Source organism: Zootoca vivipara, chromosome 7 (genome assembly GCF_963506605.1).
Source record: "Zootoca vivipara chromosome 7, rZooViv1.1, whole genome shotgun sequence".
NCBI classification, from domain to species: Eukaryota; Metazoa; Chordata; class Lepidosauria; order Squamata; family Lacertidae; genus Zootoca; species Zootoca vivipara.
This window is the reverse complement of record NC_083282.1, coordinates 7,124,747-7,140,533: the sequence shown is the minus strand read 5'-3', so window position 1 is coordinate 7,140,533 and position 15,787 is coordinate 7,124,747. Positions and strand designations below refer to the sequence as shown.

Genomic DNA, 15,787 nt, shown 5'->3' with positions numbered 1-15,787 from the left:
ACTTCTGGGAGTTCTCAGTCCACATACTGCCTAAGCCTGCCTTTTAAGCATAACCTTGCTAGCGTGTGAAATGAGCGCAATTGTGCGGTAGTTGGAGCATTCTTTGGCACTGCCCTTCTTTGGGATTGGGATGTAGAGTGATCTTCTCCAATCCTCTGGCCATTGCTGAGTTTTCCAAACTTGCTGGCATATTGGTTGTAGCACCTTAACAGCATCATCTTTTAAAATTTCAAATAGTTCAGCTGGAGTATCATCACTTCCACTGGCCTTGAAAGCTTTAATATATATACAGTCGTACCTCGGGTTATGAACACCTCGGTTTGCGAACAGTTCGGGTTACGAACTGCGCAAACCCGGAAGTGTTTTCGTCGCGCGCACGGTCTGCGCATGCGTTCGGGTTACGAACTTTTCGGGTTACAAACTGCGATCCGGAACGGATCGCGTTCGTAACCCGAGGTATTACTGTATAAAGTTCAAGAGAATATGTTTTAGTCATTCAATCTTTCAGTACCTACAAATCAGACTTTGATTTTTAGAAATATTTGTAGAACTTTTAAAGAACACTTTATAAGGCAAGCCACCACAAAAAGTAGTATTTTAAATCGTAAAAAAGGCAGCTGTTGGATGCAAAGAAAAGTAAAAAAAACACTATCAAGTATATGTATTAAGTATAACCTTCCTTCTGGTTGGAAATGTATTCTGTTGTGCCAAATGAACATTTGTAAAGAAAAAAGAGTGTTTTATACTGTGTTGTTTTGTTGCAGTGATAGGCCATTTCTAAATTGTGGCCACAGTTTTTAAGTACAACAATCCTCCGAGTCCATTAATTCATTTATATATATGTTTATATGCTTATATTGTTAATATCCTGCCAATCCTCCCAGTTCCATCAATGGATGGAAATGAATATACATATATACATTATTTTATTTGTATGCCATCTTCCATAGTTCAAACCACGCTCAAGGTGGCTTACAACACGAAAAAAGTACACGATTACAAATACTGTATAACAAAAGCAGTAATAAACAACAAATAAAAATATCAGAAATTATAAAACCAAACTGAACTATTTCCACATAGATCATAATAAGGACCACACACAGAACAATAACAGCAACAACCCTCTCCTACAAAACCCCCTAAGACTTAAGCATGAATGAGCCTCGGAACGTTCTATTCCAGCCTTATTTCCTTTCCGGGGTCACTTTACACCAATGCACCGGCTCCGCGCGGGGGACAGGAAGGAGCATGGGGTCACCGCCGGAACTCTAGGCCTGAAAGCCCGCAATTGAGTTTACGGAATCATAGACTCATACGCTTTTAGAATTTTCCTCGCTCTCTTCCCATAAAAGGATACTCCTTCCCCGGCGTGGAGCCGGTGCAGCGGTGTAAAGTGACCCCAGGAAGGAAATGTTGTGGCTGGAAAGGAACGTTCCGGTGTTCATTCAGACTGGTTCAAAAGCGTTCAACGCTCTTTCCGTAGCCGCGCCGTATCTCTACGTGCTCTGGCCCGCGCGTGCGCGTTGGCTGGTGCCTAACCTGGGCGTCCGCGTGAGACGCACGCGCGGGGGTGGCTGGGCGTGGCTTCGGCCGTTGGGCGCGAGCGGGAGTGGGCGGGACCTCGATCTGAGGCGGGAGGAGGACGCGGAGGATGGACTGACTGAGGCGGCTGAGGCGCTCAGGAGGCGGCGGCGGGTCATGGCCTCCTTGTTCCCGGCCAACGGGGCGGCGGGCGAGTGGGGAGGCGGCGGCGGCGACCCCAGCTCCGCGGACGAGGGTGAGGGCGGCCGGGCGGCGGCGGCGGGACTGAGAGAATCCCCGGTCTCCGACTCCGGGAGCCGCTCGTCGTCGCCTCCTCCGCCGATGGAGCAGTTCGAGCGGGCGGCGCAGCGGGTGCCGGCGCTGGTGGGGTCGGCCAGCCGGGAGCAGCTGCTCTACCTGTACGCGAGGTACAAGCAGGTGAGGCTCCGCTCGGGCCCGGCCCTTCGCCTTCTTTCCCCGCGCCCGCCCCACTCACTGCCTCTCATAGAACCATCGAGTTGCCCCCGGGGGTCATCTAGTCCAACCCTGCCCTCCCCCCTCGAATCTTTTTGCCCAGTGTGGGGCTCTCGAACCCACGACCCGGAGAGGAAGAGCCCCTCACGTTCTTGCCCTTCCCTAGTGCCTGGTGTTCAGAGGAGAGGTATGCTGGCCCTGAGCATGGAGGTTCTGCTTATTTTATTATTATTTATTTTATGATTTTCAATTTTATAAATTTCAATAGATTTATAATCGTTTTAACGCTTCAAAACATGACTTTCCTTCCCCCTCTTTCTGCGGTTCCTTATTTTTTTTAAAAAAAATATTTCCTGCATATCCAAATGAACTGTATTCGCCCATTTATTCATCTCACCTCCATAAAGTAGACTGAGCTTCCGCTTAGGCTTCTGCCACTGGCGAAATGGCATAATAGGCATCTTTGAAAATGCTTTATTCTGTTAATGGTGTTGCTTCGAATGTGTTGCTGTATGTTATGGGAATAATGTTTTATTCTGGATTGTTTGATGTTTTAATGAAGGGTGTAAACTGCTTAGAGATTTATTTATTTTTTTGCTTAAAAACATAACGTGGTATAGAAATGAAGATAGGGTCATCACCACCATTATCTCCGTGGGTTGGCCTGTTAGATAGGACAGCCTTGCAAAGCCAGCATGGGCAAACTGTCAGGCTGGGGTCTTACTTGAGAGTTTCATAGGGCGGGTGTGTGTGTGGGTGTAGCGTCAACCTTAGCCTGTGGTTTGTCATGGCTAGAACTATAAACGTATGACTAACTATCTTAGCCTGTGCTTGCGCTACCCACCCCATTTTTATTTCTCTCACCACAGCCTATTAAGCCGCTCTAAAGTGCATGGCACATTCTGGAGAAAGGAAGGAAAGATTTCAAGCTTCTTGGGAGTAGGGACACAAGTACCCACCAATGAAGGTCTCAGAGGAAGAAGAGGGAGAGAGAGTTAAATAGGAAGAATGTGAATTCAGTTCAGATACATGTTTTAAGGCTTATGGTGCAGTTCTTGCCCCCAGGTAATGCCTGGGGTTAGCATGTGGTGTATCTTCCCACTTCCTGGCTGAGCTGGCCTTCAGCTGATGTAAGTTACTTACCCCATTGTATCTACTGGCAGAAGGAAAGCGCTGCTGGTGGACGTTACACTGGTGTAAAATGGCCAAAAAAGAGGGTTGGAGGACAAAGAAAGTTATGCTGCATCCCATCTCCCTTCATTCACTGGTCTTGTCCTCAGAGTTTGGTGTAACTTGCACCACAAAAAAATGCAATTGTAACTAAAATTCACCCTGTGGGAGTCAGTGGAAGGCAGAAAGTGGAGGTTTACGCTGCTCCTGCCCCAGCCACAAGCAGTTCAGTGTAGCTTAATTTATACAGGAGAAAGACCAGTATATCTGCCTGGTTAGGATTGCTGTGTTATTCTCAGCAGGGGATGAGGTAGTCAACGAATTTGCACCACACACAGTATATTGCATCAAATGCAATATGCAGGACAACGCCTAATCACACCCACTCCATCAGAGCCAGTCCACAGACATCTCTCTAGGTATGAGTTTAAATCCCCATTTAAATTATGTTGTCACAACCACTGTTCTTCTAAGCACAACCCACCCAAGTGGGAGGAAGAAGAAGAAACGTAACAGATCATTCATGTAGCTGCTTGGACAATATGTCTGTAGAGAGTCCACAGACTCCCTGGGATAAAGGTTCAAGAGCCATTCAGGAAGAAAATCCTCTTCTTAAACAGGGCAGAACATCCAACAAGAGCAGCCTCCAGTGGCTCACTCCACAGTGCAGAGGGCTGGAAAACACAAGTGGTAATTCATGCCCCATGAATACTTTTGCATGCATGCCAAAGTAACTTAAAAATGTCAGTAACCAAAGAAAAGTTGCTCCTGGGATTCAAACCCACAGGGCACTTGCACACAGCCACAGCACCAGACAGGAATCATCCACACCTATGGGAAATATGTCTCTCTCCTCTGTCCCCCATCAGAGAGTAGAGGAGCTGCGAGAGGAGCCATAACTTGGTGGAACATTTTAGTTGCATAAGTTTCAAAGTTCAAATCCAGTATATAACCCCTTAACCTGCACATGAGACGATCAGAAGGAGTGCTGCAGGGAGCCAAAGTTTGGCCCATGTGTGGGCTAACCCAGCCTTCCCCAACCTGGTACCCTCCACATGTTTTGGATCACAACTCCATCACCCCAACCATTGACCTCGTTGCTGGGAGTTGTAGTCCAAAACATCTGAAGGTACTGAGCTGGGGAAGGCTGGGCTAACCCAACCCTTTTTCCCAACCCCTCTTCCTGATAACCTATATGACTAATCCATTCTCCACTGCTATTTTGTCTGATAGACTGGGCCTTCTCCAGTAGTATCCCAGGAGGCCTCATTGCCTATCCTCCTCCTTATCATACTCCCCATTTTTGCCTCATATGCCTTTACCATGGCACCCATCTCACTTGGGTACCCTGAGAGGCCTGCTTCCTTATGGTACAGGGTACGTGAGTGAGCAGTGAAAGGGGCAGTGCCCTTAAGCCCATGAAATGTTCTGCTTGCCGTCCTCACAGTCCTATGGATATTGGGCAGATTGTATTGGGCAGAATATATTTGGGGAAGGGATTGCTATATATCTGTTCCCAGCAACAAATCATGTAATGCTGTCAGCACCTTTAATTGATTAGTGTCTGGCATGGAGGAGATCCTAAAAAGACACAAGTGCAGTGTTGCTGTGGTCACCCTAGCATGGCCGTTGGAACTTGGACAGTGCCTTGACAGACGGCAAGGTAGCATGTAGCTTTCCATGTGGGACCAGCTCCAGGTTAGGAACACCTCCTCTTGCATAGCTGTCATGGAGCTTGCAAGAGTACAGAAACCTGCATGGAGCAAGCAGGTTGTTAACCCAGAGGGACCGCCAGGAGCATCCTAGGCATTGCTGCTGGTCATGAGGAGAGTCTCCCTCTTTGCCTGGAATGGATAAGCTGTGGGATAAATCCAGTACCTGTGAAAGAGAACAAAGTGATAGGCAGGAACTGAAGTGCACCGTTCTTGAAGTGCTGCATGCATAGTAAGTGTTTGTGAGGAGGTAATACAATCAATCTTGAGTATTCAGCCAGGGCTTGTGCCACAGCTGTGCTTCCCCTTCTCCATGGTGAGAGTATCCGGGGGAGATACTTCTGGCAGTTCCCTCACTGTGTGAAGTGAGGTTACAGGGAACCAGGCAAAGGGCCTTCTCAGGAGTCCTGCTTGCCCTGTGGAACACCCTGATGTCAGGTGTCAAGAAATAACAACTATCTGAAGGCATTCCTGTGTAGGGAAGTTTTTAATGTTTGATACTTTGCTGTGGTTTTATAATTTGTTGGAAGCTGCCCAGAGTGGCTGGAGCGACCCAGTCAGATGGGTGGCATATAAATAAATCTTCATCATCATGTTTATTATACTGCACTGACTGAGTGTACACTGGTGTCCACAGCATTTGTGGGATTACAATCTATGCAGCAAAAAAGCACTCTCTTTGAAAAAAGTATTGCATTTCATCTGGTACGAAAGTTAGCAGTTTTGCCTGAAAATGCAGTATTTCTACAACATACGGTAGTGTGGCCCTGAATGAAGAAATCTGTTCATATGCAGCAATGGATTGTGCTTTCCTGGCACAATAAACCCAAAGTCTGTCGGTAAATTATGTGATACCCTGTTTCAGATGTTTGCCTCTTTGCACAGTGTGGGGAGAAAAAAAAACATTGAAAATAAATGTCCGAAGCCAGCCCTACTGTCATGGGAAGCAGTGAAGCCTAGAAATGAATGAAGTGCCCTCGAGCACTTGTCAGTTTTGTTAGACTGCCTCTTACTATTTTATACATTGGTCCTTGTGGCCATAGGCAGAATTTTAAGTCCTTAGGTGTGATCCTTGTGAGTTTGAAAAAAATTAAATTCCTCATTTCCTGCCTCTGAGGTTACAGGTCTAAGCACACTTAATAGGAAGTGAGCCCCATCGAACACAATGAGGCTTAATGCTGAGTAAATCTTAGGATAGCACTGCACATCTGAGGTTCATGGGACTTTTCTAGCCTTGGTAAGTGGCATGAATAACTTGTTAATCTGGTAGTCACTTCCTTCCCATTAAATTGTGTTGTCCAGCCTCAGATTTGTAAGATATACTTAACATTTATTCTTTTGAATGATTGTGACTATATTGTGTGGAAGGTTGACAATGCTGGTTTGATATGAGAAAAGCAAATAACTCAATATTTAGCAAAGAATCATTTGATGAAAACCTGGGCGAAAAGTCAAAAAACATATACTGTGCCCTTCAATATTTCCATTTTCAGGGCAGCTTATAAACTAGACACACAGGAAGAAGAGTTAAATTAAAAACAGAACAACATTTCAGTAAATTGGAACAAATGCCTGTATTGACTAAAAACCAGATTCAACTAACAGACTTGAATAGATTTTTTACCTGGCACCAGAAAGACATAAGAGTAGGTGTCAGGTGAGCCTTCCTGGGAACAGCATTCCATACGACAAGTACCACAACTGAAAAAGTTGTTGATCACACTACCCATCAACCCTCCAGAAGTGGGGCAGTCTTGAGGATGATCTCAGCATTTGAGCAGGTTCACACAAGTTCGGCTGCAGATACTGTTTCAAGATATCAAGGGCTTCAAGGAGTTTAAAACTTGCATTTTGAGTTTTGTTTGGAAATGGGCTGGTGAGAGGTTCTGAAAGGCTAATTCTGGTCAGTAGTCTGCAAGCAGTGGTTGACTGCATCATTGTCTGGTGAAGTATGGGCATATATGCTCCAAAAATGTAAAGTACTTCAGCTTCAGTGCTGACGTCAGAATTCTATGTCATTACTAGCTGCCTATTACAGTATGATGGGCAACTGCCCACTGGCTGCATTTCGGAAGAACTTTTCTTGTATCTGGCATGGCAATGCAAACTGCTGTGGCTCTGTTAAAAAAAAACCTATCATTCAAGTACATGGTGGTATACTATAATAATAACAAATGGGCTTTTAGAGTTTGTATCCTGGGCTTATAGAATCTGTTTTGATTTGAGGAAATCTGCACAACCACATTCAACCTGTGTATATGAGTGCATTCAATGAAATGAGCAAAATACCCCCAAGCAACCCAAAAGGGGTCGGGACGGCGTGGGGGGGGGGCAAATCACCGGGATAATCCAGGGGGGGGGGAAGAAGGGATCGGGATAGTTCATGGGATGGGACGGGGGGGAGAGGGATGAACCGGGGGGGGGGGGAGGAAAGCACATGGGTCAGGACAGGGTGGGAACACTCATAGGGATGACCCACGGGAGGGGGGAAGAGGGGACAAATACCTCTTGGGTCGGGACAGCCTGGCAGGGTGGATTTGATTTAAATCAAACTGATTTAAATCACGATTTAAATCACGATTTAAATCACTAGTCAGTAAGGCTTGATTTAAATCATAGTTGATTTAAATCATAAAGACTAATTCTTGCTGGTATAACTTTATTATGCAAGTAGATGAAGATTTTTAGAATAACAACTTTTCATATTAGTTTTTTTATCCCCAGTTTAATAGGTTAATCATTCATATTTGGACAACTTTACTGTTGTACTTAGGAAGGAGAAAAATAATCATTGCCTTAATAATAACAATTTAAATAGATTTATTCAACTGAAACAATAACATTTCAGCAAATGTTATTTGCTTAAACAAACATCCATGTTTGTTAACTAATTTGGTTAAACAAAAACAATATATATATATATTTTAAGAAACTTAGACTGTCAGCCCAGCCTACACATGAAAAACTTAAATACTGTCCAAACAATCAGAAAAATATTGTTTCTATTCTATTCACTGAACTTCTTGAAACTTAGCACTGAAGGGGTTGCTTCTGTATTCATAGGTTTGTAGAACAATAGGATTAAGGTCTTTTTCTCAACTCTGTTCATGTTATAACATTTTTGCTGTGAAGAAGAGGCATGTGATCTCTGTTGAGTCAAATTCAGTTTTGAGAACTGCAAAAGTAAACCAAGCACCTGTGATAATATCTTGTAGGCAGAGAAACTGCCCAATAATCTTACAAAAACCTCTGGAAGAGGTGAATGGATTAATGGAATTTATTTACCCCAAAAATTAAACATATACAACCTTATACTACATAATTAAAAAAACTAATCTTTATTTCATGATGGAATAACCTTTGGATGGTAATATGTTTTCCTCAAAAAGCATTTTATTTTAAAAAAATCCAATTTAAATCAAAAAAATCGATTTAAATAAAAAAAATCCGATTTAAATCAAAAAAATCCGATTTTTTTGATTTTTTTTAAAAAAATCATTGATTTTTATCCACCCTGCAGCCTGGGGACAGCACACTGAAGGTAAGGGGAATCTGAAGGGGGACTCTGAGGGTCCATTTAACAGACTGAGCTACAGCAACGTGTGGCCAAGTCAGCTGGTCAACTAATACAAGAAGAAGCCTTGATAACTTTAGATTTCTCTCGTTACTGATTTAAGGCAAGACTTTACTCTTCAACATTCTTTCTCCCAATTTAATCATATAATTTGCACGAAAGACTGATAAAATATTACCGGTACTTTAGCAGAGACTAGTACCTCCATTGAATGGAAGGTGCTGACTCAGGTCAATCCACTGTCCCTAGTGCAGCATTTGTGTTTTTCCTCACGTCTCTTTCTTTTCTCTACAAACTGTGATTTAAGAGAGAACAACCCCTATAAAAAGATGACAGTAACAGCTGAGCACTTTGTTAAGACACTGCTTACTTCAGCAGTTCAAGATAAATAGCATAAACACCTACTTAACTTTTCCAGTTACTGGAGGTCATTTCAGAGTCTGACTGTGCTCAGCTGATTTCTAAAATGTTTTTTTCCTAAGAGTTAAGATAATGAAGATGTGGCTTGGCTTGTTGGGGTTTTGCAATCCCCAGCTCACCTGTAAGTATTCTAGATGGATGTGATGCTGGTAGGCATGGTTGCTTGAGTGAACACTATGTTGACTGTTACCTAGCAAGGAATTCCTTTCCTGGAAAGACAGGTGCTTGTTCTAATAGGTAACATTTTTTTATTGTTGATAGATCTACTCTATAGGAAGGGCTGTGTGTACTTTATTAAAAATATATTTCATTTTACTAACAGGTGATAGTGCAAATTGGCACGGCCACTAAAGTTTCAAAGGTTGAGAGATGGTCTACTCTAGAAGAGGTTCTCAGGATGTCTGTGGCCTCTTCTCACACCATACTTCCCTCAACCTAAGACGCTGGTGATTTGCACACTTTGCATTCTCACACTGGTGTAAAACCTAGCCTTTATTTTTATTTTTTGTATTAAAGTCTGCTAGTGATGGGGAGGGGCCAGGAACTTTGCCCCTAAACCACTAACCACTGAAAATGTTAGTGAGCTGCTTTTGAGATAATATGCATTGTTCACCTAGTTTCAAGCATCTTTACATAAGAGCTAGAAATTTTATTAAAAAGAAAGAAAAGAACAGAATTGTGACTAATACAACATTTGGTGCTTTTTTGTGTGCTTTGCAGAATTGTATGCGCCAGCCCTGAGTATTTCTCAGTCTTCACCACTTGCAGAATATCAGCAGGCCTGGGTTATATAAATGTACCTCTCACCCTGCAGAATCTTGAACTTACAAATTTATTTCTGTTGTGTTTCTGCATTTGGGGAACCTGGGAAAACAATTTATATGTTCTTAGAAAAAGTTAAAAGCTAAAGTCACATTATTTTAGCAAGTCGATAAAGACAAACAAAAATTCACCAGCATTTCTTTAGCACTTATGCCAGCACTGTTCCACATTCTATCTTTAGGTCAAATGTGGTAGCTGCAACACTCCCAAACCTGGGTTTTTCGACTTTGAAGGAAAACAGAAATGGTAAGTGGAAATATCTCATAATTTCTATGTACTTTTCCCCAGTCCATTAGATAATTTTCTTTAGAGGATGCTACCATTTTTTGTTAATTACTGAATGACTCTTAGGGATAATGCATTTGTATTTTTTTGCTCCAGTCCTCATTTCCAATTTAAAAAATGTGTATGGTAACAAACTCAAGGATTATGTAGCTCACATTCTCAAAAGGCTCAGGATTTCCCTGAGTTATGCCCTGCAGGTCACTACCCCATGGAGCCATACAAAAATATGCACTACCTGGAGCCTGGAAAAACAGCTTTGGGGGGGATTTTAAAGAGCCCTCTCCGAACTGTGATTAATGTCCAGGACTTAAATGAAATAGATTAAATTTTGAGGGGGCGCTGTGGCACAGAGCCTACCGTAGGGCTTGCCGATCAAAAGGTTGGCAGTTCGAATCCCTGCGACGGGGTGAGCTCCAGTTGTTCGGTCCCTGCTCCTGCCAACCTAGCAGTTTGAAAGCACATCAAAGTGCAAGTAGATAAATAGGTACTGCTCCGGTGGGAAGGTAAACAGCGTTTCTGTGTGCTGCTCTGGTTCGCCAGAAGCGCCTTAGTCATGCTGGCCACATGACCCAGAAGCTGTACGCCAGCTCCCTCGGCCAGTAAAGCGAGATGAGCGCTGCAACCCCAGAGTCGGTCAAGACCGGACCTAGCGGTCAGGGGTCCCTTTACTCTTTACCTTTAACAGTGCATGTGCAGAAGTCTGTTTTGCATTCTTTCTGAGCTGGAGAAGTATTACTTGGGGAAATTGTGCTCTTTTTATCATACATCTGAACACTTACAGACAGAATAAATTTATATTCCAAATGATAATTAGAAATGTTGGTATCACTACTGGCTATAAACAAAACTGCATTTATAGCTGCTATGTGTATTAATTTTTAAAACTCATTTAAAACATCTTAATAGAGTAAAAGCCAATAAAAGGTTATTTTTCTTGAACATTGTTCAGCTACTATTTTTGTACTATAAATAATTGTCGTGCAAAGACAAATATACATAGTTATAATAATTACACTCATTCAGAACAAGTTTGCTTTATATATAAATGGATGTTTTAATTAGCATGTCTCTCTTGGTTACAGTAGCAGTATATTAAGATCTAATTTTAAGATGTTAAAAAACTAAGATCCATAGTGAGCTTATATTCTCTCTATGGATGGAAAAACGTTTCCTGAGTATTTCACTGTGGAGCTAAAGAATTTTGTTATAAATTTGTTTTAAATTTATATTAATGTGACCAATATTTGACCAGTCAGTGGATGAAACTATTTTTGCATGTCAATGTCAAATGACTAGCATCTGAATTGGGTACCGGCTCCATAGGTGACTACCTCACCACCATTGTGAGAGAGAAGAAAAGCTCACTATGGATCTTTTTAAAAAAAGTCTCTCAAATAATGATTTCAGCAGCTCTCCTCTGTGGAACCACCAAACCTCTTTCTATGCTTCTCTGAGTTCAAAGAGTGACTTAGAAGGTTTGCCCCAAGGGCTGCTCCTTAGAAAGCTGCTCTGAAGGCTGTTTTTCTGTATTGGCAGCTCTTGAATGAAACCTCCATAAAGGGTGAAAGCACACAACTCTCCAATCTAATTAGAGCAGTGATGATACAAACTATAATGGATTAATTATGGATGTGAAATTAAGTATATAAGCCTGACCAGGGTATTGAATTGAGGGTGGGAAATCCAGAGATAGACACATTAACCTCTACTGAGTAATGGATCTTTTTTCCTTACATCCATGTCCCAGGGAAGCTTGGAAAGCATTGGGTGATACAAGTCCAGAGCAGGCTATTCGAGAGTATGTCGCTACTGTGAAGAAACTGGACCCCACATGGAATCCACAGGTAGGCAGATACAATCATCTTAAAACAATTCATTGTGTAGCTGAATAGGCCACATAAGGCAATGTAATGCCCTCACATCTGTGAATTTTGTGCATTTTAATCAGGATGCAAGGAAGTATGGGTTTTGCAACAGGGGTGACTGAACACTTTCAAAGTAAATGGGTAGCCTTATGGGCAATTTCTGTCTCTCATGTCTAATCCACAGTGAAGATTTTTAGTACCCCTGACCTGCATTACTTGCCAAGCCTAGTAGCCACCCACTGTGGTTTATCAGTAACATAATGTACTTCTTGTTTTTGCTGCCTGTCTGGGACTGAACAAACAAAAGTTGCCTGCAGCTTGGGGGTTGCTGTTCACTACTGGCTGCCTCTTGGTGGATCACAGCGCGTGTAGCCTTAGAAGCTAAGTTAGCTAGGAAGTATAATAATAATAATAATAATAATTTATTATTTATACCCCGCCCATCTGGCCGGGTTCCCCCAGCCACTCTGGGCGGCTTCCAAAAAAACAGAAATTCTAAAATACAGAAATCCATCAAACATTAAAAGCTTCCCTAAACAGGGCTGCCTTGAGATGCCTTCTAAAGGTCTGGTAATTGTTCTCTTTGACCTCTAGTGGGAGGGCATTCCACAGGGTGGGTGCCACTACTGAGAAGGCCCTCTGCCTGGTTCCCTGTAACTTGGCTTCTCGTAATGAGGGAACCGCCAGAAGGAAGTTCCTGCAGCCAATTAGAAGCCACGGAAGCTCCTTCGGACATTTGGCTTCCAAAAATGGTTTGCAAACTGGAACGGTCACTTCCGGGTTTGCGGCATTTGGAAGTACTTTGTGCACTTCAAGCATTAAAACTGAATACTGTATTCAGAAACCTACAGAGAGATTTTTCTGAGCATTTCCTTTTAATACTTGAGACTCCCCTGATGATGCCTGATCCCCCTCAAAGCGGGGGGTAGTGGACATCAGAGGTAGTGGTTTGAGGTAGTGGACATTAGAGGGCCTGCCCAAGGTGAGCTGTGCCTCAGTTCCCTTTGTTCAGCCAGTCAGTAAATCAATTTATTACAACAATGGAATATAAGTAAAATAAAAGGTGTCACTGATAGTGGCTAAATTTCTATCAGTAACTGAGAAAAGGAGAACAACTCACCATTTGAAACAGGAAGGACCATCTTCAGGGGCTAACTCAGGATTACTGTAGCTCTGTATAATTTTTTGTTTTTGTTACTTTTGAATCTGTTTTACTCTGAGATTTTACTGTGCTCTGTGTTTTACTTTTGGACCATTGATTGTAATTAATTGATTTAATTCTTCTTGTAGTTTGAGCTGTGGTGCTTGTATTTTAGCATAAAGCACTTTGCATAGCCTCAGATGTGAAGCAGAAGAGCTTGACTAAGCAATAGTATTGAATAATTATGAACTTAATTTGGAGCCCTCAGAAGTTAAGAAGTATTAAGTAGCCTAAGGCTTAAGCAGATCCCTGCTGTTACCGTAGCCAGTTATTTTCTTCTAACAACTACTGTAACTACAAATTATTTTATTTGAAAACTGTATGTTATATCCTGAAGCTATATTGTACTACTGTGCTGTCAAAATTACTGGAGTTACTGGAAAGTTGGTAAACCAGACTTACTCTGTGCAGTGATTTCGTATTCGGAAATCATTGCCCTTTAGAATTGCATTGTACTGTAGTTAGCTAACACTTAGGCCACAAGAGGGAGCTCTGATTCTAATAGTGAATAAAAGTTCATTTTCCATAGTGTTGTGATTCTTTCACAGCAATTGTTTACTTCAGATTTTAATTTAGAATTTTGTTTGGACATATTGTAAGTGGGTTACCTGTTACCTCTTCCTTTTACGTTTAGAACTTCTACTGATTCAGGAGTTATGGATGTATTTGGCCAAACAAAAGGTGAAATGGAAAATGCTTATTGCTTTCTCGTGTTCATCTTTCTGTTAAGAGCCTAAGTGCCTTACTTGATCTAGTCCAGCATCTCATTTCCAAAGCAGCTCACCAGACTCTGGGAACTCATAAGCAGTGCATGAAAACGGTGGCCTTTCTTTTCCCTTCTTGTCTCTGTTGATAGTTTGGTTTTATATTATTTATTACATTTGGATATCACCCATACAATTGATTTCTTTGGGTGGTTTTACCTTCATAGCTTCTTATGATTACAGTGGTACCTCTGGTTAAGAACTTAATTTGTTCCGGAGGTCCGTTCTTAACCTGAAACTGTTCTTAACCTGAGGTACCACTTTAGCTAATGGGGCCTCCCACTGCCGCTGCACCGCCGGAGCATGATTTCTGTTCTCATCCTGAAACAAAGTTCTTAACCAAGGTACTATTTCTGGGTTAGCGAACCGTCTGTAACCCGAGGTACCACTGTACACCTATTTACCGAGTTTGGTACCGAGTTCTCTCTCTTTTAGGGACGCAGATGGCGCTGTGGGTTAAACCACAGAGCCTAGGGCTTTCCGATCAGAAGGTCGGCAGTTCGAATCCCTGCGACGGGGTGAGCTCCCGTTGCTCAGTCCCAGCTCCTGCCAACCTAGCAGTTCGAAAGCACGTCAAAGTACAAGTAGATAGATAGGTACTGCTCCAAGCGGGAAGGTAAACGGCGTTTCCATGTGCTGCTCTGGTTCGCCAGAAGTGGCTTTGTCATGCTGGCCACATGACCTGGAAGCTGTACACCGTCTCCCTCGGTCAATAATGCGAGATGAGCACCGCAACCCAAGAGTCGGTCAAGACTGGACCTAATGGTCAGGGGTCCCTTTACCTTTACGTCTCTTTCTTTTAGAGAGAATATGTATTTAGATAATTTCTTCTCTACACTTGATCTGTCAATAGTTTTCTGATTTCTTGAGAAATTAGGGGGAAAAGTGTGTGTAATATTAGGGTAACAGGATGTGACCTTGTGTTTTCAGCTGGTGGTGTCGTGGGGGAACATGGAGCATAGCCAGTGTGTTATTAGAAACTTGACAGGCTTGAAAGTAAATAAAGCAGTGGTGAAAGCTCACAGACTTAGCCTAAATCCTGTGTTTAGGTTTTTCCCTGATTTTCCTTCCCTGTATAATAGCCTCTAGAGGGCAGTGTATCATCAAGTGGCCAAAAAGCCACTGCAGACAACTAAAATAAAATGTCTGCTACAGTTGAAATGTTTCCGGGACAAATAATTTCATAATTCACTAGAACTTCAGCCGTGATACTGAATAAATAATACTGAAGAAAAGCAGTTTCTTTCTGTGCTGATAACACTTGTAGATAGTGCTGCATTTATAGCAATGTAGCAGCAAGAAATGTTTAGTAGCGAATAGAATGGATTGTGTTGATTTAGTTAGTGGCTCACAGTGCCTCCCAACCAAATCCACAGATCAAAGGTATCTTAATCATTTTAGGTTGCCACTTCTCTGCCGCTTTAGAAAGCCTTAAATGCAAGAACAGTCTCACCAGCTCTGTTGCTATCATGTAGAGAGTCGACATTTTTCCTGTACAGTATAGGGAAAGCCTTTTACCTATAATCTATATCTATAACCACACTGTGATTTAAACAAAATGAAATCCGTGGGTTGTGTTCCAGATCTTGGGTTCGCCAAAATACAAACCTTCGGATTCTATTCAATGCTAGTGCTACTCACGGTAGACCTATTGAACATGGCTAACTTAGGGCTATTACTTTCAGTAGGCCTACTGTCAGTAAAACTTAGTTGGATATAATAACCCTGTGGATAGGACTCACCTAGGCAGCCCTGTCAGTAGAAGCCTTGTGCAATGACTTCTACTGCGCAACTGGGCTTTCCACCCTCTCTTCCCCCTCTGCACTCCCGAAAATTGGCTCTTGGGCGTTGGGAGAACCTTCAGAACAATGTGTGGGCGCAGGAGAGGAGGTATCATTCCTCCTGGCAAGCAGGCCTAATGATTGGAAGAGTGTGGTGTTCAATTCCACTCTGTCTTTAAAATTATTGTAGATTTT

General features: G+C 42.5%; 1 protein-coding gene across 1 annotated transcript in view; it reads left to right on the top strand.

Moving 5' to 3' along the window:
- Positions 1–1,668: 1,668 nt before the first annotated feature.
- Positions 1,669–15,787, top strand: part of ACBD6 (acyl-CoA binding domain containing 6) — a 102,280-nt gene continuing 88,161 nt past the window's right edge. The window contains exons 1-3 of the mRNA XM_035123572.2: positions 1,669–1,962; positions 9,878–9,942; positions 11,729–11,825. Coding sequence (XP_034979463.2) covers positions 1,702–1,962; positions 9,878–9,942; positions 11,729–11,825 — 423 coding nt within the window. The 5' untranslated portion in view covers positions 1,669–1,701. The remainder of the gene's footprint in view (positions 1,963–9,877; positions 9,943–11,728; positions 11,826–15,787) is intronic.